This window comes from Neomonachus schauinslandi, chromosome 2, assembly GCF_002201575.2.
Source record: "Neomonachus schauinslandi chromosome 2, ASM220157v2, whole genome shotgun sequence".
In the NCBI taxonomy this organism is placed as follows: Eukaryota; Metazoa; Chordata; class Mammalia; order Carnivora; family Phocidae; genus Neomonachus; species Neomonachus schauinslandi.
The window spans coordinates 84,476,938-84,501,904 of NC_058404.1; the positions used below are offsets into that span (position 1 = coordinate 84,476,938).

General features: G+C 38.0%; 1 protein-coding gene across 1 annotated transcript; it reads right to left on the reverse strand.

Annotated features, from left to right (window-relative positions):
- Positions 1 to 1,520: 1,520 nt before the first annotated feature.
- Positions 1,521 to 23,105, reverse strand: ZNF330 (zinc finger protein 330). The gene is made up of 10 exons (XM_021679329.1): positions 22,916 to 23,105; positions 20,704 to 20,836; positions 18,736 to 18,755; positions 18,561 to 18,631; positions 15,867 to 15,946; positions 9,853 to 9,979; positions 9,460 to 9,564; positions 5,021 to 5,067; positions 3,842 to 3,959; positions 1,521 to 2,481 (listed from the first exon to the last, which is right to left on the reverse strand). Exons 2-10 carry the CDS (start codon positions 20,821 to 20,823, stop codon positions 2,207 to 2,209), a joined length of 963 nt encoding a protein of 320 aa, XP_021535004.1. The 5' UTR covers positions 20,824 to 20,836; positions 22,916 to 23,105; the 3' UTR covers positions 1,521 to 2,206.
- Positions 23,106 to 24,967: the final 1,862 nt, after the last annotated feature.

Here is a 24,967-nt window from a genome sequence, read left to right on the forward strand (position 1 = left end):
TGATCCCCCGACCTGACATCATGTTAGGTGGTGTCTCATCTCAGTAAACTGAACACTCCATAAGCTCTCAGGTACTGATGATGTTGGATGGAGGCCCTGCAGAAGGAAGGGCAAACCCATTCCCAGAATGTGTGTCTATTCCACGGAGAATGAACCACTGGTCTTTCTAGAACAGCTGGTTTGACCTGCCTCATAAAGCAAGGATGCATTCATCTGTTGCTCACAGTGACATTTTGTTGTCGTGGTAACTACACCCACTTTGGTTTAGGTTGGAGCCCATCTATCCATTCCAGCATATCCACTTCCTTCAACTTTTAATCCTTTCCTCCACACAGTAATACGCTTGCATTTCAACTTTGCTCAGAATCAGTCATTGCTTTTTCCATGCTTCTAGGAGCCATCCTGGTAGAGTGAGTTCATACCAACTCCCAGGATCCCAACGAGGGTGTTAAATCCTATTAATTTAAGATAGCTCTTATCCTGCAACCCAAGGACCCAGTGTGGGTGCTATTAAGCTCTCCCCTAGTTTATGATCAGACTCTCTTGATCTTCACCCTGATTCTGGCCTCATGTACTCCTCCAGCTCCTCCCAGTCCACGCTGGCCAATTCTTGCAGCTCCTTGGGGTAGACTCTGGTCTTCTCTGCAGGCCCAGCACCTCTCCCGCTGAGTTTTCCTTAACCCAAATTATAGCTATTTAATCCTAATTCAAAACCTAGTAGCCTGGAGATAGGACAAGTCCTAAAGGGGGGACTTGTTGCCTGGGGAGAGAGCTCTGCATTGTCACCCAGCTTGGAGGCAGGGCAGGAGTGTCTGCCCTTACCAGAGAGGGGTGGGCTGCGACTGCAGGCCCAGAAAGTTCAGGAGTCTGTGGAGTCAACATCTTCGGCGGCATCCATTCAGATGCCTCCACCTCACTTGTCAGGGTCCTGGGTTTTCTCAACAAGTGCCCTGACCGCTACGTAACAGACCTGCCTCGATTGGCAACTGTCTTGAAGTCTATCCATACAGACTATTAAGTCCTGTGCCTGGGCCTCAGCTTTCTCAGCCATCCTGCTGCAAGAGATGAAAACTAGTTCCCGTGCATCCAGAGACCCTCTGGCTTTCACACCTGGCTTCCCACGGCCCATTATTGCCCTCAGCTGTTCATTATGTTTCCATAGAGTAAGAATGGCCTAGCAATAGCCATCCAACCCTTTTATCCTCACAGGTACAATTTTCTCCATCCTTCTCAAATGCCAGCAGGGGCACTAACACATTCCTCTCTAGCACACCATCCCAATCCATCGCCAGTGTAAGGTGTACAACTGGAACCTGCACCCACAACTGCCTGTTCTCCACCTACCATGAGTGATGGACTCTAGCCGCAAAAGTCTGCATCTACCACACCACTAATCTCTCCTACCTATTTTGCGTAGTAGATGAAAAATGAAGCAGTTTATAAAAAAATATTGGAAATGCTTTCCAAAGTAAGTTTAAAAAGTTAAGAACAAGAAATTCAGTATCAAAAGTATGTAAGTGAAATACTAGATTTATTCAAAGACAAATGCATAATGCATCTGTATAATAATACTGTCTCCGTGTCTCTGAAAACGAGCTACGTGGTCACCTTTGTCTATACATTTAGGCATTCATAACAGGTGCTGTTCAGGGCACACACTGTGAAGAAAAAAAATCAATGAGTAATTGCTAAAACATACATATCGTGACTACTTAAGATAACATGAATATTTAATGAAAATTCAGCATTTAACATCTGACTCTCATCCTGTGGACCTACAACGAAAAATACAATAATTCGTTTTACCCATTACCATCTTACAAAATCAGAATGAATATAAGCAGTGTTTTTTAATAAAAACAGCAATTTAATTTCAATCAAATATATTACCATCCTATTCTTTTATCCTGTGTATGTATCTAATTGGCATAACCTACTGATTACTGAAATCAGTAAAACTCCAATCCACGATGCTTCAATTGCTTGGATCAATACACACCTTACATTTGGAACTCATTTTTCTTATGCTATAAGCCTGATTATCAGTTCCTATAAAAATGCCATGCCCTACTCCTTGCCCCCGTGAATGTGACTAGTCTTTTGCACAAGGCTAAGTGACAGGACTTCTGAACATCCACACCCAATTCATCAGGCACACATATTCCGGCTCCTCTCAGACACAGTCACGCAGGGGCAAGCCGCTCTCCTAGTTGTCTTGTTCCTCATAGTGGGCATAGCCGCTGGCATAGGTCCTTCCTAAATTCAAATTGGTAAATAAATCGGATGACTCAGCATCTGAATCCTTTCCAACTTCATCTTCTTCCTCTTCATCATCCTCTGCTTCATCTTCATCTTCCTCTTCATCATGGTAGCTGCTATCACCACACTTATCAGAAGAAAGGTTCTTCCAATAGGCATCATAGCCAGAAGCTCCATCTCCCTCTTCACCCCCAGTCTGCCTGCCAAATTTCAGGGAGCGTGCTGCAAAAGACAGATATGTACATGGCACTTTGTTCCGATTCTTTACATCTTCACTTTTCTCTACAATATACAAAATTATATGAACTTGACTGGCTGCTTCTTACTCCCATTTTCCTAATTTCCTCACTTAATACTTAACTGGAAAGAAAGGAGACCTCAGTAACAACAATCGGTTCTATCCTACTCAGAGTCTATACACATACCATATATAACAAATAATAAAGACAACAGTGTCATTTCACTAAATCTAGAAAAAGTTGGAAAACAAAATAAGGGGGCGCCTGGGTGGCTCAGCTGTTAAGCGTCTGCTTTCGGCTCAGGTCATGATCCCAGGGTCCTGGGATCGAGCCCCGCATCGGGTTCCCTGCTCGGCGGGGAGCCTGCTTCTCCCTCTCCCACTCCCCCTGCTTGTGTTCCCTCTCTCGCTGTGTCTCTCTCTGTCAAATAAATAAATAAAATCTTAAAAAAAAAAAAATAAGAACAATAGCACTCTCCAAACAGAATTCAAATAAGGCATGTTAAAAACTAAAATGCTCTTCATTTGATAGATTAAAATTTTATTTTCAAATCACAGAACTGTTGAATTCATGTCACTACACATTTTTCTTAAGAGAACTACTCTGTAATTCTGGTGTCCGACAAGACAAAGCCCTTAATTTCTTCTGCCTAAGTGGCAATACGGTTTAGTGCAAAAAATTAGCAAAATCATCAGTCTCACCTCATTGTACAACTACATCTTTGATTAAACAAAAGTATTGTCAGGGTCATTTAGAATTATGGTTCCATTCTGCTACGTTTGGTAAAGAGTCAAATTCTCTTTAACAAAACTGTAAGCTGCATTACTATAAGCATGTTTGTAGTAGTCTTACTCCTTCACAGAAAAGTTATGTAAAAACCACAAAACAATTTCCTATAGTAGTGATATATTACATAATAAGCATAGCTGCTCAAATACCACACACCTACAAAAAGCTTCAGAATGAATTCCAACTTCCAAGCACTGAAGATTACCAGCACTCGAATATTAAAGATTTATAGCTACTCAATTATTTAACAAGGAAAGCTTCAGCAAAAGCAGAAAAATCACTTTTTGGTCTTAAATTTCAGTATTCACTATGTCATTAACTGAGTCAACTGCCAAATATCGAAGTGAATGATGGTGTATTTTTTAAGTTAAATTGAGAAACTTCACCCACAAATTTTCCAAGGCTGTAAAATTCCATTTGCTTAAGAGAACACATTCATCTTTTCAAATACAAAGAAGAGGCAAAAACAAAAATAGAAAGAGAAAAAAAAGAGATAAATCTTATCTAAGCAAGAAAGCAAAATCACTCCATTGGTATTTTAAGAAGAGCCTTACTTGACATGCTGAGATCCTTAGTTTCCTGAGTTTCATGTCCACATTTGGGGCAGGGAGGCTGTTTTCCTTTTTCTTGCTTAAACACTTTGCTCCTTGTATGATCATCACAGAAACAAGCCTACATAGGAGAAGTAAAAATAAGCAAGTAAATAAATAATTCAAAAAAATATACAAAATTATCACTAAATATTTCCTGGAGATTTAAAGGCAGTTTTGTTAGGGTAGAGATTAAGACTTTTGTTGGGACTGGTCACACTCCTGACTTAAATTTCTTAAGGGAAATGGTCTTTGCCAGAACTCTTTGAACTATGACCTAACATAAAGCAGAAACCATACATAGGATATGAACAGTGTAGGCACACTGATTCATTCATAAATATATGAGCATTCACAAAGCCCCTGATGACATAATGGTGAATAGCCTATCCACCCTCACAGATACATAACCTAACTGGGGACACAAGACAAGTGGAAAGATAATTGTGAAACACTCTGCAATGAAAGGGAAGTGCAGCGGAGGGGCACTAAACAGGATATGGGATTCAGGAAAGGTTTACTGGAAAACATGATGTGTTGGCTGAGATCTGAAGGAGAACAAGGGTACAGTAGGATAAGCAAAATGGGAAGAGAGATCTAAGGCAGAGGAAACAGCATAGACAACACCTGAAAGCCATTTGGCCAAATTGGGGCAGATCTGAGAGAGAAACAAGAGACAGGGTTAGGACCAGAAGAACCGGAGAAATGTTTCCGATAGGAAGTGAATTCGCTGCACCTGTTTAATGATTTTTGACAAACAGAAATGCTGGAGACAAGATCTAAGGAAACAGAACATTATGGAAATATTCACTTTACTCAAACTCTCCTAAGCAAGTGAATTGTGATATTAATTAAAATATACTCTCAACATCTTGGTCAGAATATTCTCCATAAACGTAATGTGTAAAAACACTGAGTGAAGATTCAGGAGACATGTGCATTAGTGTCAACTCTAAGATAAGCCAACTGGATGACCTTTGGAAAGTCATTCAGCTTTCTCAATTCAATTTCACAATCTCCCAAATAAAAGAAGTAAACTACATAATGTTAAAGACCCTTACAGATTAATAATAGCTATAAATAATGCAAGGTGGAGGCATACTGGGATTAAAAACCAAATCTAAAAATAGCAAACAAGTATACCTTACAACGGAGACAGGAATGCTGACCGAGTCGATTGCATGAAACACCTGTGGGCAAAAATACATAATGTCCAGATTCAAACTTCGAACGAAAACACTATTTTCCACAGATTTATACTTGATGTACTTAGATCAATTATTAACATTGTTTTGGTCTCCTAATATAACCTAGAGGGCACATAAAATGAGATGGAATCCCCAGCCAGAAGGAAGGAAACGAAGTGCACACACCCAGCATTCTTTCGCTAGTATGACACTAATTGTTCTCCAATCTCCTTCCACTTCTCCCGTTCTAGGAGATGGCAAACTTCATTAATTATATTTAGAAAACTGAAATGGTGAGACATCCTTTTTTTCATGACACTGGCTGAAGTTCTTCCCTTTATCACATAATGCTTAAATCTCAAAAAGAGGAACGCCTGGGTGACTCAGCTGGTTAAGCATCTGCCTTCAGCTCAGGTATGATCCCACGGTCCTGGAATGGAGCCCCACATCAAGCTCCCTGCTCAGCAGGGAGTCTGCTTCTCCCTCTGCCCCTCCCCCTGCTCATGCTCTCTCTCTCACTCTCGCTCAAGTAAATAAATAAAATCTTTAAAAAATAAATAAATAAATCTTAAAAAGAATAATTTTCTCCATTAATATATAATCTCTCCTGATGACGCAGGCTATTGCCATTTTTTGCATAACTTCTGATAAGGGAATAGAATACTTCAGGTAGAAAGGGTAGTTATGAAGAGAAAATAATGTTCAAGTGGGCAGGAAAAGATGGGAAAAATCCCAAAATATTTTATTACTATTTTAGTCAGTAAGCCATGTTAATTTTGGTCATTACCTGTAATTACTGAGGAAAAACCTAAACTTAAGTGCAAATATATTAGAACAGCCAGAATGTCTGGCACATATTGACTGTGCCAGAAATGGAAGAAAAAAATAAGTACCAGAGGTATAGAAAAAGAAAATAAACTAAGCCTTACACTAATAAAGCCTGAATATAAACTATTAACTTTCAATTCACTTAGAGGTCTTGAAAAAATAAAAAGGAAAACAAGTAAAAGGAAGCCTGTCTTGTAATGCAAATATTTGACCAGATGTTTCTAATTTGGGAATTCTTTTACTTAATTTTGCCTGGTTCATGGGTAGCCTTTTTTATGTGAACAGGCAAGTACTTTTTTTACACTCAGAAATGATGCTCTCAATTATATGTATTATTATTGCTTCTGTCCGAGTATCCTGCTTTCTTCCACCGTAATGCCAATAATTCAGTTGGATATGTATTATTTGTCCTATGTGTTAATAATAAAAGTTAAAAAATCAACTGAGTACTTACTATATACAGTTGACCCTTGAACAACATGGGTTTGAACTGTGCAAGTCTGCTTACGTGCAAATTTATTTCAATAAATACAGTGCAGTGCTTTAAATGTATCTTCTCTGCCTTATGATTTCCGTAGTAACGTTTTACTTTCTCTAGCTTATTTTATTGTAAGAATATATCATACAATACATACAAAATATGTGTTAATCAACCATTTATGTTATCAGTAAGGCTTCTGGTCAACAATAGGCTATTAGCAGTTAAGTTTTTGGGGAGTCAGAAGTTATATGCAGATTTTCAACTGTGCAGAGGGTTGGTGCCCCTAACCCTCATACTGTTCAAGGGTTAACTATATAAGGGATATATAAGTATACCAAAGTACTTCAATAATAACCATATTATTTCATTCAGTCTGTGGGGACAAAAATCTGAAATCTCAATCATTTCCACCTGAAGATATGCCCAGGGAGTTTTTTGGTTCCTTCTTCATTCAGTCAAAAAAAAAGAAAGAAAAAGAAAAAGGATATACTTAACCAAAATGTTATAAATCTCTTTCAAATACATAGCCAGAACACACACTGAAAGTACAAAGTTCCCAACCCAATCTCCCAGTGTACACCAGGCATCTTTTTTTTTTAATATTTTATTTATTTATTTTTGACAGAGAGAAAGAGCGATCACAAGTAGGCAAAGCAGCAGGCAGAGGGAGAAGCAGGCTTCCCGCTGAGCAGGGAGCCCCACCTGGAGCTCAATCCCAGGACCCTGGGATCATGACATGAGCAGAAGGCAGATGCTTAACCGACTGAGCCACCAAGGAGCCCCAGGAATTTCTGATATAGAATCTTTTCCCATCCCCACTACTTGAGTCTTCTACGTGCCACAAAGACATGATCCCAAGAAATTAATTTTGTCTATCTTGCCCTCATCCTTACTTCTGGGAACTCAACCTAGGATGGAACATGGCCCTGCCATTCTTCTCTCCCTGATTACCTCAAGCCAACACATATGCACTCTGGTTCACTGCCCATTTATTTCTCTCCCCAAGAGTTACAATTTTGGACTTATATAAACAATGCATTTCTCCCAGATTCTAAAAATAGTTTGACGGGGCGCCTGGGTGGCTCAGTCGTTAAGCGTCTGCCTTCGGCTCAGGTCATGATCCCAGGGTTCTGGAATCGAACCCTACATCTGGCTCCTTGCTCGACGGGAAGCCTGCTTCTCCCTCTCCCACTCCCCCTGCTTGTGTTCCCTCTCTCGCTGTCTTGCTCTCTGTCAAAAAATAAATTAAAATCTTAAATAAATACATAAATACATAAATAAATATAAAAATAGTTTGACTTTCCTAGTTTTAAACTGGGGAATGGTTTCCATTTTAAATCTATTTCTATGTCTTCAGAGTATTTTAAAGGAGAGTAGGTTGGGATGCATCAAAGTCTGCTGATAACAAGCCATTTTAAATTAGAAGTCCCGGAGCCATTTTAATTATTTAAAAAAATAGAGGCAGAGTCAATGTATTTGTTTTGTTTTTTCTTAAAACATCTTTCCCACTGATAATGCAGGTAAATAAGTGTCTTAAAGAATTTCTATATCTCCCAATTCCTAAGTAAGGTCAAACCTATAAATGATGAGATATGACCAGTTAAGGGGGTGGAAACAAGCTATACCTTTGTGGCCTATGGGTATGATTAGGAAAATATTTCAGAAAAAAACAAGCATTGAATGGCAACTCTCAAAGAAAGAATGGCAAGAAAAAAACTAAAGCAATGAAAAAAAAAGTAAAGAAGATAAACTACAGTAAACCAAAGACACCTAGGAACCTGCAATGAACATAACCTTAATATCAAGTATCAAAGACATGATGATAGATTTATCTTAAAATCCTGTCAACTATTCTGCTTTTGTATTTTTCCTTTTGTCTTTTACTGAATCACTAAAACTTCCTGATGAAATTATAGTCTTATCACTCACAACTGCCAGTCTTTGGGGTCAAATCCTACAAAATACTCAAAGTTCTCAGGCTCCAAATAAAGTAATTCAATTTTTATATTACAGATTTTGCAGAAGCCTAAGAATGGCTCAAAAATGCTATCTACTTTGAGATGTTCTTTAACCTTTGAGAATTTCTATATGAATATTGTAAGAATTACATATATATGCATTTATGTATATATTAAAACTGACAACTTATCAACTTTAAATTTTTAAGAGAATATAGAGATTAGCATTTCATATCAAAAGAAAAACCAAATTCAAGCAAGTGAGTATCTGGGGAATTTCAGCCTTTTCTATAACGATATTTAATAAGGGCTTTCTAAGTAAAAGGTACCATAATAACACTTTATATGGATTCTCATTTTAATTAACTCTTTGAAAAAGAAATTAGCATCTTCTTTTAATAAATAAGGAAATTCAGCTTTAGAAAGATTTGGTGATTTGCCCAAAATCACATAACCAGGAGGTGTTTGACTCTAAATTTTGAGCTTTTGAGAATCAAAAATAATGCGGAAATAAAATGTAATCTGTAAAGATAATACCATTGAGAACCAGTTACACTGGTTCTCAAACTGAAAGATACATGACAATTATGTGTGTGGGTAAAATACATAGGCCTGCACCTACCACAGACTTCAAAGAATCTCAGGGATGAGGCCTGGGTGGCTGTATATTTAAAAAACCTCCACAGGTGTTTCTGATGCATACTCTTGTCTAACAATCACCGAAACCAACTAGCAGGAACAAACCAGGGGTAGTATTACGTATCACTTACTTGAAGGCATTTGGAAATGTGTGTGGGTTTGGGGGGGGAGGGGGGCGGCGGGTAGGGGGGGGAGTTGTTATAATAACTTGGAGGTGAAAATGATACTTAGTACTCAGGACCAGGAAGGCTACAGTCCTATAATCAATCCCACATAACAAAGAACTGACCCAACCAAAATGCCAGTGGCATCCCTATTGAAAAAAACAGACTATGTGGTTCTGAATTTTTTTTAGAAACGGAAAATAGATATTAAGTTGAATTATAGTCCACAAGAGGCTGCATAAAAAACTAGATTCTTTTTTGAGTCTAACACTTAATACTATTAAGAATCCTGGGTATAAAGGACATCTAATTTATAAAAACTTACATTTGAATGTTTCCGCCTCTAAAACCTGGCAGCTGGCTTGATGTTCAAATTGATCATCTTCACAGAGAAAGTTATGACAAAAAGAACAACTGAATATTCTGCCTCCTATTGGATTAAAAAACAAAACCCACAAATGTAACCATGATAAATTTCAATTTAAAGAAGCCATAAATATCAATTTAAAGAAGTCAAGCGATTTACTTCAGAATTACACCAAAGTGACACAGTAGTTTTTGTTCTGGTAAAGGCTACAATGAAAACTGCCAAACTGAACCATAAAAAAGGGGACTCCCACAATCCCCTGGCTACTCATATAAAAAGAGCATCCAGAATGATTCAAAGTCAGCCTTTACTTAATACAGTAAAGTTCACCACTTGCATGTAATCACTCACCGTGGTCCCAGACACCTCGTTCACACTCCACACACTCAGCATCAGTAAGAGGGCAGGCGCAGGCATGGGTACTAAGACATTTCCTACCATGGCAAACCCAGGCTTCACAGAAGTCACATATAGCACCCTGAAACCAAGAAACACAAAAAATCTTTGTCACTTGCCTGGCTGCAACCATTGTTTAGCCAAGGGCAACCATCAAAATCGTATACATTTAGCAATTTATCAACCCTCAGCGATAGTGGGTGGCTTCATTAAAAAAAATTTCTGTTTAAGCCAAAGTTAAAGAGGGTTCTCTGAAAATCAAACTACTTCACCAACAGCTATTTACGATATAAAAAACTTGGCTATAAATCAAAAGAAAAAGAAGGGGGAAACTATACACTTAACCCCAATACTAATCATTAAAGTAAGTCACGGAGCTAAAAGTGTTGCCTTCAAATTGAATTCTAATTTGAATGGTGTCCAGAGTCCACATTTAAGCATTCTTATCTATAACAATTATAGTAACTAAACTGAATTTTTTCAATTAGAAATATTTCTGACTTCTAATTGAACATAATAATAATAAAAAAGGTACAAACCTCCAGTTACATATTAAATAAGTCATGGGGATGTAGTGTATAGCATGGAGACTATAGTCAATAATACTGTATTATTTATTTGAAAGTTGCAAAGAGAGTAGATCTTAAAAGTTCTCATCACAAGAAAAAAATTGTAACTATGTGAGGTGATAGATGTTAACTAGACTTACTGTGGTGATCATTTTGCAATATACACAAATATCAAATCATTATGTTGTGCACCTGTGTGATATTGTGATTTATAATAAATATATATTCCATCTTCCAAAAAAAAAAAAAGGAAATATTTCTCACTTAAGAAAATTCCTTCCTGAATCATTTATAAAATAATTCACATAGCTGGGGCGCCTGGGTGGCTCAGTTGGTTAAGCATCTGCCTTCAGCTCGGGTCATGGTCCCAGGGTCCTGGGATCGAGCCCCATGTCAGGCCCCCTGCTTGGCGGGAAGCCTGCTTCTCCCTCTCCCACTCCCCCTGCTTGTGTTCCCGCTCTCACTGTCTCTCTCTCTGTCAAATCAATAAATAAAATTTTTTAAAAAAATAAAAAATAAAAATAATTCACATAGCTTTTCTATAATAACTGAGAAAAAATATTAAACTTCTGTCAGCATCTTTTTTCTGTTAAGGTGACTTGTGCTTTGAATCATTACATTTCTTTGTGGAAAAAAATTAACATAAAATATACAGAATTAAATACCAGGATAAGACTCTCCAATTTTACATCAAGATAAGAGAGAAAGACTACACCTTTCAATAACACAATGACATCTATAGAATATTAATTGCTAGAAAGAATCTTAAGAAAATGAGACTAGGGACGCCTGGGTGGCTCCGTTGGTTAAGCATCTGCCTTGGGCTGAGGTCATGATCTCAGGGTCCTGGGATCAAGTCCCACATTGGGCTCCTTGCTCAGCGGGGAGCCTGCTTCTCCCTCTGCCTGCCACTCCCCCTGCTTGTGCATGCTCTCTCTCTCTGACAAATAAATAAATAAAATTAAAAAAAAAAGAAAATGGGACTAGACGGTCTTTCCTTTACAGGTGACAAATATGGGCCTAAGTCTTAAATCCAAATCCCAGAGCTACACGACAGTGGAGCTAGGATTTAAACCACGGTGTTCCGAATCTCAATTCAGTGTTCTAGTATTCAAGACTCTGTAACAGAAGTAGTAAAGAACAAATAGAAAGGGTGTTTTTGCAGCTGCAAAAATGGATTATCACTGTGGATAGCAAATCCTCCAATACATCTCTTGGAACATTCAAGGTTCTAACAACAAAAAGATGACACACTAAACTGAGTAATCCTGGAGAGTTTACAAGAGATGATTTACAAAGGACAGGGAAAGGCTTAGAAAAAACATAAGGGATGATGCAGTTACCACCTCTGAGCCTGAAACAAGGGGAGTGGAGAGAGTTATCAGAACCTTGAGAGAGAGCAGTGTAGAGAGGATTACCGGGCCATATAGAGAGGAACTGTGGCCAATTCATGTCCAAACTAGGATAACCTGGTAGAGAGATCTGAGAGAATAAACACCCAGATTGTACTGTCCTCCCATCTACATGTTTTCCTGCCAGGGTCTTCCATTGGCTGAACCCAAAGGGAAGCCAGAAGGTAAGAAAGCCATTGATCTAGTCCATACACACAGGTGCGGTTCCCAGGGCAAAGCAGGGTGGGGAAGAGGGAAGAGAAAGGGAATTTCAACAGGCAAATAGAAGATTCCCAAAAAATCACTTTTCTAGAATTTATAGCTAATGATACATGAATCTACTGAAATGTTTTATATAAGAGATCACTCACATTCATATAACTTAGTGAATTTTTTAAAAAGCATTTGATAAATCTGGACATAAGCAAGCTACCAAGGAAGATTACATTGATTTATGAATAAAGATAACAGTGCCAATCCTGTATTTAAAATGAAGAGGAATTCACAAGATACTGATGAATAAGTCTAGTTTCTTGCTTTTGTAAGATATGCACACATGAAATAAATCATATAAAGGTGTGCTTCATGACAGAAAATTATGTTCTTGGCAAGTTGCTATAAATAAAATATCTGCTTGACATAGAGGTACTATTACTTTCCTCATGGAATGAAATTTGGACCTGGGCATAAAATCACACAACAGAGGGGAGCCTGGGTGGCACAGTCTTTAAAGCATCCAACTCTTGGTTTCGGCTCAGGTTGTGATCTCAGGGTTTTGAGAATGGCCCCACATCGGGCTCCGCACTCAGTGTGAAGTCTGCTTGGGTTTCTCTCTCCCTCTCCCTCTGTATCCCCTCCTCTCTCAAATAAATAAATAAATCTTTAAAAAAAAATAAGTAAACCACACAACAGAATACAGTAAAATTGGTTAAAGAGATATTTTTTAGTGAAAAAGAGAGCAAAATGCATTACACAACTCTTTTTATTCAGCATACCTCATTTTGTTATGCTTCATTTTACTGCACTTCACAGCTAGTGTATTTTTTATAAATTGAAGGTATGTGGCTACCCTGCAATCATCAGTGCCATTTTTCCACCAGAATTTGCTCATTTCATGTCTCTGCATCACATTTCAGTAATTCTCACATTTCAAACTTTTTATTATTATTATATTTGTTATGGTGATCTGTGCTCTTTGATATTACTATTAAAATTGTTTTGGAGTGCACAAACCATGCCTGTGTAAGACAGCAAATTTAATTGGTAAATGTTATATGTATTCTGACTGTTCTACCAACCAGCTGTTCGCCCACCTCTCTCCCTCTCCTCGGGCTTCCCTATTCCCTGAGACACAACATTATTGACATTAGGCCAATTGATAACCCTACAATGGCCTCTTAAGTGTTCAAGTAAAAGAGCTGTACATTTCTCACTTTTAAATCTAAAGCTAGAAATGATTAAGCTTCGTGAGGAAGGCAGGCTGAAAGCTGAGAAAGGCCAAAAGTAAGCCTCTTGTGCCAAATACTCAGCCAAGTTGTGAATGCAAAAAAAAAGGCTCTTGAAGGAAACTAACAGTGCTATTCCAATGAACACACAAATGATAAAAAAGCAAAACAGCCTTATTGTTGATATGGAGAAAGTCTGAGTGGTCTGGATAGAAGATCAAATCAGCCACAACACTCTCTAAAGCCAAAGCCTAATTCAGAGCAAGGCCCTAACTCTCTTTAGTTCTATGAAAACTGAGAGAGGTGAGGAAGCTGCAGAAGAAAAGTTGGAAGCTGGCAGAGGTTGGGTCATGAGACTTAAGGAAAGAAGCCGTCTCCAAAACATCAAAATGCAAGGTGAAGCAGAAAGCACTGATACAGAAGCTACAGCAAGTCATCCAGAAGATCCAGCTAAGATAATTCATGAAAGTGGTTACACTATGCCACAGATTTTCAATGTTGACAAAATAGCCTTAAATTTGAAGATGCCATCTAGGACTTTCATAGCTAAAGAAGAGAAGTCAGTGCCTGGCTTCAAAGCTTCAAAGGACAGGCTGACTCTCCTGTTAGGGGCTAATAGAGCTGGTCGGTAACTTTAGGCTAAAGTTAATACTAACCTACCATTCTGAAAATCCTGGGGCCCTTAAGAATTATGCTAAATCTACTCTGCCTGTGCTCCCTAAGAAATGGAACAAGAAAGCCTGGATGACAGCACATTTTTTTTTTTTTTTTAAAGATTTTATTTATTTATTTGAGACAGAGAGAATGAGAGACAGAGAGCATGAGAGGGAGGAGGGTCAGAGGGAGAAGCAGACTCCCCGCCGAGCAGGGAGCCCGATGCGGGACTCGATCCCGGGACTCCAGGATCATGACCCGAGCCGAAGGCAGTCGCTTAACCAACTGAGCCACCCAGGCGCCCAGCACATCTATTTACAACACGGTTTACTGAATACTTTAAGCCCACTGTTGAGACCTACTGCTCAGAAAAAGGATTCTTTTCAAAATGCAGCTGGTACTCAAGAGCTCTGATGGGGAGATACAATGAAATTAATGTTTTCATGACTGCTAACACAGCATCCATTCTGCAACCCCTGCATCAACAAGTCATTTTGACTTTCAAGTCTTTTTATTTAGAAATATATTTCATAAGGTTATAGCTGCCATAGATAGTGATTCATCTAATGGATCTGGGCAAAGTAAACTGAAAACCTGGAAAGGATTCACGATCCTAGATGCCTTTAAGAACATTACTGATTCATGGGAACAGATCAAAATATCAACATTAACAGCAGTTAGGAAGAATTGATTCCAACTGTCATGGATAACTTTGAGGGGTTCGAGACTTCAGTGGAGAAAGTTAACTGCAAATGTGGTGGAAATACCAAAAGAATAAAAACGTGGAGCCTGAAGATGGGACTGAATTGCTGCGACCTCATGATAAAACAGATGAGGAGCTGCTTCTTATGAATGAACAAAGAAAGTGATTTCTTGAGATGGAATCTACTCCTGGTGAAGATGCTGCAAAGAATGCTGAAATGACAACCTAGGATTGAGAATATCACATAGACTTGGATTATAAAGCACCAGCAGGGTTTGACAGGACTGACTTCAATTTTGAAAGAAGTTCTCCTGTGGGTAAGATGCTATCAAATAGCATCACATGCTATGGAGAAATAGTTATTTTAAGAAATTGCAACAGCCACCCCAACCTTTAGTAACCACCACCCTGATCAGCAGCTGAGAACATCAAAGGAAGACTTTCCACCAGCAAAAGATTACGACTCACTGAAAGATCAGATCATGGTTAGCATTTTACAGCAATATTTTTAAATTAGGGTATTTAAAATGTTTCTTTAGATTAATGCTATTACACATTAAATAGACTACAGTACAGTAAATACTGTAAACATAATCTTTACATGCACTGGGAAACCAAAAAATTAATTTTGACTTGTTCTATTGCAATATTTGCTTTATTACAACTGTCTGTAACCAACCTACAATATCTCTGAGGTATGCCTGTATTTAAAACAATGAATTTCCTTAGAAAATTCTACATGTAATGAGGAAATTATGCATAAGTCTATGTTAAATATGTATTCTTTTTTGAAATGTAAAGCTATAAAAAAGCTACTAATACTAGGTTCTTTTGAAACTAGGCTGCTTTTTAACCAAATGCTTGAACCTTGCTTAAGCAGGGTTTTCAGTACAGTAAGTGACATCCTATGAAGTCTGATTAATATACTTTAGAAAGGTACCACTGACAAATGAATTTTTGTTTAAGTCAACTTTAAATAAGTTTCCATTTCTTGTATGTTTTCCAATAAGAAAAAAAGGAAGCAATCAAAAATAAGTGGATAATATAGGAAAATCATACAAATAATATGCACAGATAATCCAGAAAACTCCAGACTGACTGAATCAAGGACAAAACAGTGCTATTTAGAAAAAATAACCACTGGTCAGAAAGACTTTTCTTATCCTTGGAAACCTGCTCGTCTAAGAAATGAAGACAAGAAACTTACCACCATTGCAAGGCCAGTACTATACACGCCAGCATGCTTTATGACACAGTCTGAAGACTTCATCATGCACTTTGTTTTCCCTGTAAGGAGACAAATTTGCACTAGTAGTCTTATGCAAAGTAGTATATGTAAATATTCACTAATGCCACTTTTTACCTAGCCTCAATTCCTATAGAAATAACTTGAAAATGGATAGAAATCAGTTTAGTGCTCATATTACTAAAAATAAAAAGACTGATATAACAGAGATCTAACCTGAATCAGATCTTTTAAGATTAGAAATTTACTAGTAAATCTATAAAAATGTATTGCATAATAAAATTAAATGTTAATTATTGTTTGTACTAAAATCAGAAATTGTAAGTTACAGTTGTAATCTAACAATCATCAAAGCAGTTTAAAATCTTGTGAATTTTCAGATGAATTAATACAGATTTTAAAAAGCTATGCTTTAAAATGAATTTTACAGTTTATAATAGCCTGGTTTGAAGTTATTGTTTATTTCTACTCAAAAAAACAATAAAAACAGCCTGGTTGGAAGCCATTGTTTATTTCTTTCCACAGAACATCTCAAACCAAACCAAACAATGATAATGTAACTTAACTAGTTCTTTTTTTAAGTTTATCCATATGTAAAAATTGACAAACATAGCCCCCAAATAAACATTCTTCCCAAAGAATTTTGAAATACTGCCCAAGTGAGTGGAAAAAACAGGAATACAGTGATAGAGCTAAAAATCACAATATAGCCACAAAAGCTCTGATCTAGCAGCAAATTACCAACATGAAACACTATCAGGAAATTCACTCATCATATACTATGTCAAAATTAAGGTGACATATTAATCACCCATCTCAGACTCTGCAAAGTAGAAGATGAAACACAAAGAAGATGCACAATTTTCCATTATCTTGATTATCTGAGGAACAAAGCTAAGACAACAGGAAATGGGAAGAGAGACTGGAAATGAGAGACAGCAGCTACCCAACTGTTCCATGTCTAAGTATAAGAATCAGTAAGTGGGAAATAAATCCATGTACACAGCACTATATAACTGAAGCCCAGCCAACAATGAAAATATGGGATGGTCCTAGTAAGAACTCAATCTTCATAATCTATTTTCTCATTCTCTTTTTTTTTTTTAAATATTTCACTTATTTGAGAGAGAGAGAGCATGCGTGCGAGCGCACAAGCTGGGGGAGGGACAGAGGGAGAGGGGCAAGCAGACCACCCCATCTCGCCCAGCAAGGAGCCCAACGCAGGGCTGGATCCCAGGACCCTGAGATCATGACCTGAGCCTACGTCACCACACTTAACTGACTGAGCCACCCAGAAGCCCCTCTATTTTCTCATTCTATATTCATTTGTCTTCTATAAAATAAAGATATAAAAACTGGCAGACAAGTAGTCTCTCTAGGCCAGTATTTTTTTTTTTTTTTAAGTAGGCTCCATCCTGGGCCTGCTTAATGCTGTGCTTGAACTCATGACCCTGGGAGCAAGACCTGAGCTGATAAACCTCAAAAGATGGCCTCTTAGAAAACTAGAACCACGCTAGAAATATTCAGGGATACAGCCCTAAACTTTCCTAATTTTCTACAATGTTATTATACATAAACACATTTATGTGAGTATATCCCAAACTGTGTTCCACCTGAAACTATCATCCCATAACCAAAGGGAGTATTTATTCAAATAAAAGTTTAGGGAGTAAATCTGGTGTGAACAAAATTCATTAGGTTTCTTTACTGGAGGTCTTCAGAACCTTTAACATACAAATATGTAACAGAAATTTCCCAGACAGAAAGGCAGGGATGAAACAAGCAGCATTTCTCAAGTGTATGTATTATTTTAAGAAATAACTATTAAGAGACGCCTGGGTGACTCAGTTGTTTAAGTGTCTGTCTGTTCGCCTCAGGTCCTGATCTCACTGTTGCGAGATTGAGCCCTGCATTAGGCTCTGCACTGGGCATGGAGCATGCTTGGGATTCTCTCTCTCTCCCTCTCCCTTTGCCCCTCCTTCTGTCTCTCCCTTTCTCTCAAAGAAAAGAAAGAAAGAATACCTATTATTAGCTCAAGTATTCTATGGAAGGCTATTTGGGAAACACCAATCTTGTTGTTCTATGAACTACCATTTAGTTTTACCATTTAGTTTACTTTGAATAATCATTTACTCTGAATAAATACCTGGGAACTGAATACGGAGCTTAGGAACTCTATTGCAATCACTTGGGAAAACATATGAGGAAACTCAAGAATCATATGCTAATGCCAAACAGAAAAAATTGGCATCAGTAAATGTGGAATAAATCTATTCTCAACAGTCTAAAATACTGTGGGCAATATCAGCAGGAATCAAAACTTAGAAAAGTATACAAACAGATATCAACAAGACAAAGTTAGTATAACTAAAAATTCAGATCACCAAATGTTATTAGTCTGAAATCTGATCTTTTAATGTTTACAACATGATGGTAACCTGTATCTAAACTGTACCTTAATTATTTTTCAACATTATATCAAAGAGACAAAATCAAGACTTGATAGTGTCAGACAGACCAAATAACAATTTGTTATTTCATTAATGGTAAGGTCTAACAGTACTATAAAAAATGATAAATCAGTCAAACTGATTAACTGGAAAACAAATCGTTGATAAAAGAAAAGGTTTAAGTCCCCAGTTATCATGTACTTACCACACTGTGCACAAATTGGTAACTTCTGTACAGAATTGCAAAAATAGCAAAACGCTCTATTCTTCTGCCGTCTTGTCATGTGAAATAAAATTTTAAAATTCAGTCAATATCAGATAAAAGGTGAGGGGATCTATTTATTACATATAGATAGAAAAAGAAATAAATAAAAATTTACCTCTGACACTTGTCACATTCCTGTAAAATGTAAACACATAACATTAATTTTCTGATTGAAAACTCCCAATTTACTTGCATTATAAAGAATACCCTGTTTTTCATGTTAAAATTTAAGTAACACTTCCCCAAAGCCTCCAACTTCACCCACATATACAAGCATCTATACACACCTTAATAACAAAGGTATGTTCCCGTACATACCACACCAAAGAAAGGAGTAGCATTTCCACAAGAGGCTATATAAATACAGCAGTGGTTTGTTTTGGGGTTGTGTTTTTTTGTTGATGTTGCTTTTTAATCAGATAAATATTACAGAATGGACACAAGAAATGGTAGAGAACACAATATGATGAAGCTCGCAGAAAATCTAGAATCTTAAACATGGTACTAAAAGTTCTCAACAATCTGGTCCCTAACCACTTTCAAACCTTGCTGGCCTATTCACTTTAGATTAAAGTCAGTATTTGTCAGCCATTCATGAAATAGGTCTTATACTTTTTCCATGCCTTACTATCCTAATAATTTTCCTTGAAAAGTCTATCCTTACAATCTTTACCTGTTGAAAGTTCTGGTGATGAACCCACCTCCTCTATGAACTGTACCCCATCCACGCACTCAAGTTTATCCCTGCTTTGCCCAAATGTACCTTAGTCTTAACTGTACATTTATTACAACACTTATTAAATTCTAGTCTTCATTATGTGTATTTATGTATATGAGTCAATTCTTTTGTCTGTCCCATAACCCTCTTCTCTAGAAATGACCCTGAAGGGAGTCTCTACCATCTGTCCTATCTGTGTTATGTAATCCTGGTCCCTCCCATCCGCCCCCCCCCATGCCAGTCATAAACGTTAGCAGGGCTATCTTCTTTCCCTCTCTGACAACATTATGGGATGTGAGACACACAAGCTACCAGTACCTACAAACCCAAACAAATGGGGTAAGACAATCTGAGAAAATGGAACTAATAAGGAAAAAGAAACACAAGCAAAAGATGGAACTACACGGTTGTTCCAGGTTCCAGTTGTCCAAGTCCCAGCGTCCCCGCTACATCCTTGCCCTTCCCAACTACATGTTAGTAAATGTAGTAAACAGAAATAGAAATAATATAGAAATAGTAAACTCTTTTTCTCCCTAAAGTTACTTAAGTTGGATTTGTCACTTACAAACAAACAAATCTTAAGAAATACACAAGACAACTGATCTATAAACTTATCAAAACAAGGACTGTGCCATTCATTTTTGTATACCCCACAGTGCCTAAAATAGTATCTGGCACAAAATAGATGCAAAAGAAACATTCAGGGAATTAAGTCATATTAAGCATTTCATATGATCTTTAGGTGAAACAAAAGAAGAAGAAAGAGGAGTAGCAGGAATAGAAAAAGTAGAGAGGACTGGAAATAGGAAATTATGGGACAACTCAGAGAAATACAGCCAAAAAAAGGAAAGGGGTTATAATCACATGATAATCCTGCTTTTTCACACTTTGACCAAACAAGTCCAGAAATGATCAGGACTAACCCACTGAGCACAGGAAAAGAAGGTAACAGGACAGTTAGCCAAAAGAGATGTCAAGAAAAGTGAAAAGTTTAGAAAAGAAAAATCAAATGAGTTAAGAACTGCCAAGAGAAATAATGAAAAGGCTCCAACTAATAGGACAACTTATGCGTATAAGGTTAGAGAAGCTGGAAAACGTCACACAATCCCTAGTATGTATTCTTGTTTCATATCTATCACTAACAGCAGCCAAAGTAATACGCTAGGTTTATAAATAACATAAAATCAAACAAAATCATTGCTACTCTGCCTTAATGAAAACATTGGACATGCCTCTAACACAGATTTGAAATTCAATAAAATATATGCAGCAACTCTGTATTCACTACAATTTTATTCAGGCATTTTTCAGATGAGTATTATACAGTTTTTCAACCACCAACAGGTATCCAAAAAAAGCTGTTACCATTGACGCATTGCATGGGTGTTTAGCTAAATCTATGGTGCTTCTTGATGCTCTGAGCTGTTTTTCACGTTCCCGGCGGTTCTCTGCCTTCTTCCTCGCACCAGTCTTTTTTTTAGGCATTTTACCCCACTTTCTACACAAGAGAACAGAGAAGATACAATTGCCTGGTTGCATTTGCTTTTGTAAATAAACCAAGAAACAGTAGAATGAAGTGTTTTCACTCATTAAATTTTAAACTCAATCCTGTCATTTTGACTGGTAAGCACATTTTAAGCCTTTATGAAATATTAAATATACATTACCCCAAATAAAATAGATAACTTTTAAGATAAGGCACTTATTTGCACTACCAAACAATTCTAAAAAATGTAAACATCAAAACAATTTATCCTAGAAGCCAAATGTTTTCTTTTCCCAGTGAGAAAAAAGAGAAAAAGTTTCTCTCATGTTAAGTATTCTTTAAAAATTACTCTGTACATGGGGTGCCTAGGTGTCTGGGTACTGGAATCAAGCCCCCACCCCCGCCACTCCACCTTGGGGTTCCACTCTCATTGGGGAGTCTGCTTGAAGATTCTCTGTCCCTCTGCCCCTCCCCCGCTTATGCTCCTGCTCTCTCAAATAAATCTTTAAAAAAAAAACAAAAATAAAAAATAAAAATTACTCTGTACTAATTTTTTTTAAAAATTAGGCATATATCATTAACAAGAAATAATTTAAAAGTATATTATATACTCAGTTTATATCATTTTTTGAGCTATACATTCAACTTGACGTTAAGATTTGAAGTATAAAGTCTTATTTCTCCTGTGTAATAGCTAAACAAAACATCTAACAAGTAAAGTCAAATGACAACATTAACTACAGAGCCAACCCCCTCTGAAAAGATATTAAAGGTACTGTAGTTGCTTTGACTCTGGAAGCTGCTCTTCTCTACATGTAAGTGAGCATGTAATTTTAAGAGTTCAAATTTATGTTTAAGAGTATGTATTATGTATGAGTATGTATGTAAAGCCCTGTATAAATAAGGACTTTAAAACGGGCTTTCATCTTTTATCACTTAGTTGAAAGAACTACCACATTGAGAAAAACAAGATTTTTACTAAATAACACATTTTTATTTGGTTATTCATCCAGTCTGCACACTACAAGTTCCTTGAGGATTTCAGCTCTTTCTTGACAATGTTTACCTCCCCGCCCTGCCTGGCATATATTAAGCAGTCAATAAATGAAGAGACACACTAATAAATGGGCCTATTATGTACTTGCTTCACAATATGAATCTCAAGTTTCTTTAACATTCTTCAAAATACATATTTTTTAAGTCTTTTCTAAGAGTGATTCTCAAAAATCAACTGTAGAAATTCCTAAAAAATACAGATTTACACGTCTAGGCCCTGTTCAAGATCTACAAATTCTAAACTTCCAAGGACAGGATTAAGTTTCACTGGTGACTGTGACACAATCTCCCTGAAGGCACGAACATTCTCTTCAAAGAAACCAAAACACGTCCATGATACATGAAGAGAATTCCCAAAAATCACTTTGAAGAAATTCACACTTCTCATTTAAAAGGCCCTATGACAACAGGGCGAAATCATGCACCAGCTAGCTCGTCTTATTAAGTTTTCCTACTTTGGGTTTCAACTCTTATGTTAAAATGTCCAAGCAAAAGCCAAGTGGTGGGAAGCTGCGACTTAAAAATATAGACAAATCAGGCCAGGAGGTTTAGTAGGTGGTCAGCTAAGTAACGTACAAGCCCACGAGATCATCCTTTCAGTATTTAAAACGACCAAATTCTACAGGGTGAAAAAAATTGTGTAGTCCCCTGCCAAAGGAACTCAGAAAACAATCCGGGGTGATCATCCCGGTGAATTTTTGCGTCCCCCAGGGGTGAATCGGCTCAGGCTGAGCCTCGATTTTTTTTCTCCAATTTGGTTTGGAAACTTAAAAGAGTGAAATTTTTCACGCCTTATATGGGTTTAAGCCCTTCTCCAGCAAAGCTTCGACTTAAGACGTGGCCTGTCATCAAATGAGGAAAGAGGCACAGGGTCAGCGCTGCTTTGGAGGAAAAGCCTGCAATCGGAGGACCCAGCGGGGTGATGGGGGCGTCCAGAGGCAACAGCGGAGGTGCCATGCGGTTCGGGGAACTCACAACCATCACCCGCCCGCGGGACACCCTCCCTCACGCGCGCTCCGGGCCGACCTCGCTCACCCTTGCGGGGAGGCCGGGCTCACTCCGGGGGCAGAGGGGCAGGGAATAGCGTGAGACCAGCCCGCGGCAGCAGCAACTCCGACTTTCGGGCCACGATTCCAGGGAAAGAGCTACTAAAACCGAAGGTGGGTGGGCAGAGCCAATTTCCGACACTAGGAGCCGGACCGGATGTCCTCTTACGTCAGCAGCGACCTTACGGCAGCACGTCGACAGGAAGGGGCCCGCCCACTTCTGTTTGCCCCGCCCCGGTCCCGCCCACTCCCGCGGGGGGCGGGACTCCCACTCCTGGATGAGGGATTTGACAGAGGAGGGAATAAGGAAATAGAACAGAAAGGGGACAGGAAGGCCCGGTCAATTTTATTTTTTTTCGGAAAAGGAGAAATCTAAAGGAAGAGGGAAATGAATTCACAAACTTGACACTGCATTAACTGACTAAATTCTTGCCTAATTCTTTGGAAACTTTCTGCTACCTACATCGTTTGTGCCTCACATCCTACTTTTCATGTTTGCTGTGCAAACTATGAACTCCATTCTTTTGTGAACAAATTCTCCCACATTCTGGGCCTCTAGTGTGTGTTCTGCCTTGTCCTTAATTGAAACCTAACATCCTCTCCCTTACAAAGACAACTGGCTTTAAACATCTATGAAGCGAAAGGTGCTCATTTTTGCACTCTTCCTTCATCTGTTGGTTAGGAGGTACAGGTCAGTCCCCTTGTTCCCTGTACCTCACTCAGATAATTAGTCGTCCTTTCTATATAGCCATGCCACTTTTTTTCCTTCGTCGTTGCTTTTTTTTACCCACTCCTTATTGGTGGGAAACTTTGGAACCTGACTTCCAACTTCTGCCATCACCCAGAATCACCCTAACAGCCAAACCCATTCTCTTGGGTTCTTGATTTCATGTCCAGTAGTCATCACCTCCACTCCACTCCAGCCATCCACCCTCGTGACCACATGCCGGGTCTTGTCATCTACTTAACCACTGAAATCCAAAATTCAGACAAACTGTCTAACGTCCTACTTTACCAACTCTCTCACTCAATTTTCCCTCCTAATGAAGACTTCACATCTTTTAACTCTTCTCTTTTCTCCCTATCGATTATCTCTGTTTTCTTCCCTCCCATTTTTCTTCAGTTTATCAAACGTAGTTCATCCCATCAATCACAATTTGCCTTTTTTTCTTTCTGATCAAACCAACTGGAACATTCCCTATTCTGTTAATTCAACAGCTTGCCTTTTCTGTTCTACACTGGACTTAGTGTTGTTAAGGGGAAAAAAAATTATACAACCATGATTTTACTCTAAATACAAAGTTACTAACCTCCACAAGGCTCTCGAAATTGCCTTCAATCCTCCTATATTTTCCTAATCAGACCTATCATTCCCATCATGCACATGGTTTTATTCAGTCTTCTCCCCTTTCCTCAACTTTCCATCACTGTTTCCATCAATTTTAGCAGATATTATATTTCACAGAGAAAATAGAATATCAGTAACGATTATATTTCATTGTATGTTGCTGACATTCTAATCGCTTCACATATATAGTACTAACTCCTAAGTTTACACATGAGGAAACAAGCAGAGAGACTGTGAAATGTGCCCCAAGATTACACAGATGGTTTGGCTTGTGGCATTGTCTGTTGCAGCAATTCTTAAACCTTTTGGTCTCAAGACCCCTCCAAAACTTAAAAATTGAAGACTCTAACAACCTTTGTTTATGTGGGCTATATCTACTGATATTTACCACACAAAAAATTAAAAGAGATAAAATTTATTAATTCATCAAAAGTAATGCATCTCTTACATCTTAGTATAAATATTTTTCAAAAAAGGTTGTATCTTCCCAAACCAAAAACATACAAGAGTGGCCCTGTTTGACAGTCTAGCAAATGTCTTTAATGTAAAGCTTGATAGAAGGCAGGTAAATTCCTATATCTGCCATTACACTGAGAAATTTTATTTATGTTCTCATTTTCCCAACATACAGTTAGCCAGGGAAATTGTAAAGAACCATCTGGGAAAGGACTGGGGGAACTATTACAGTGTACC

What these genes read in the sequence shown, in the direction of transcription:
- ZNF330 (XM_021679329.1), bottom strand. Translation starts at nt 20,823, where the DNA reads ATGCCTAAAAAAAAGACTGGTGCGAGGAAGAAGGCAGAGAACCGCCGG. An exon ending in ACCCATGCAATGCGTCAATG is followed by an intron (nt 18,756 to 20,703) that starts GTAACAGCTTTT and finishes TACATTTTACAG; the next exon opens with GAATGTGACAAGTGTCAGAG. An exon ending in ACCAATTTGTGCACAGTGTG is followed by an intron (nt 15,947 to 18,560) that starts GTAAGTACATGA and finishes GTCTCCTTACAG; the next exon opens with GGAAAACAAAGTGCATGATG.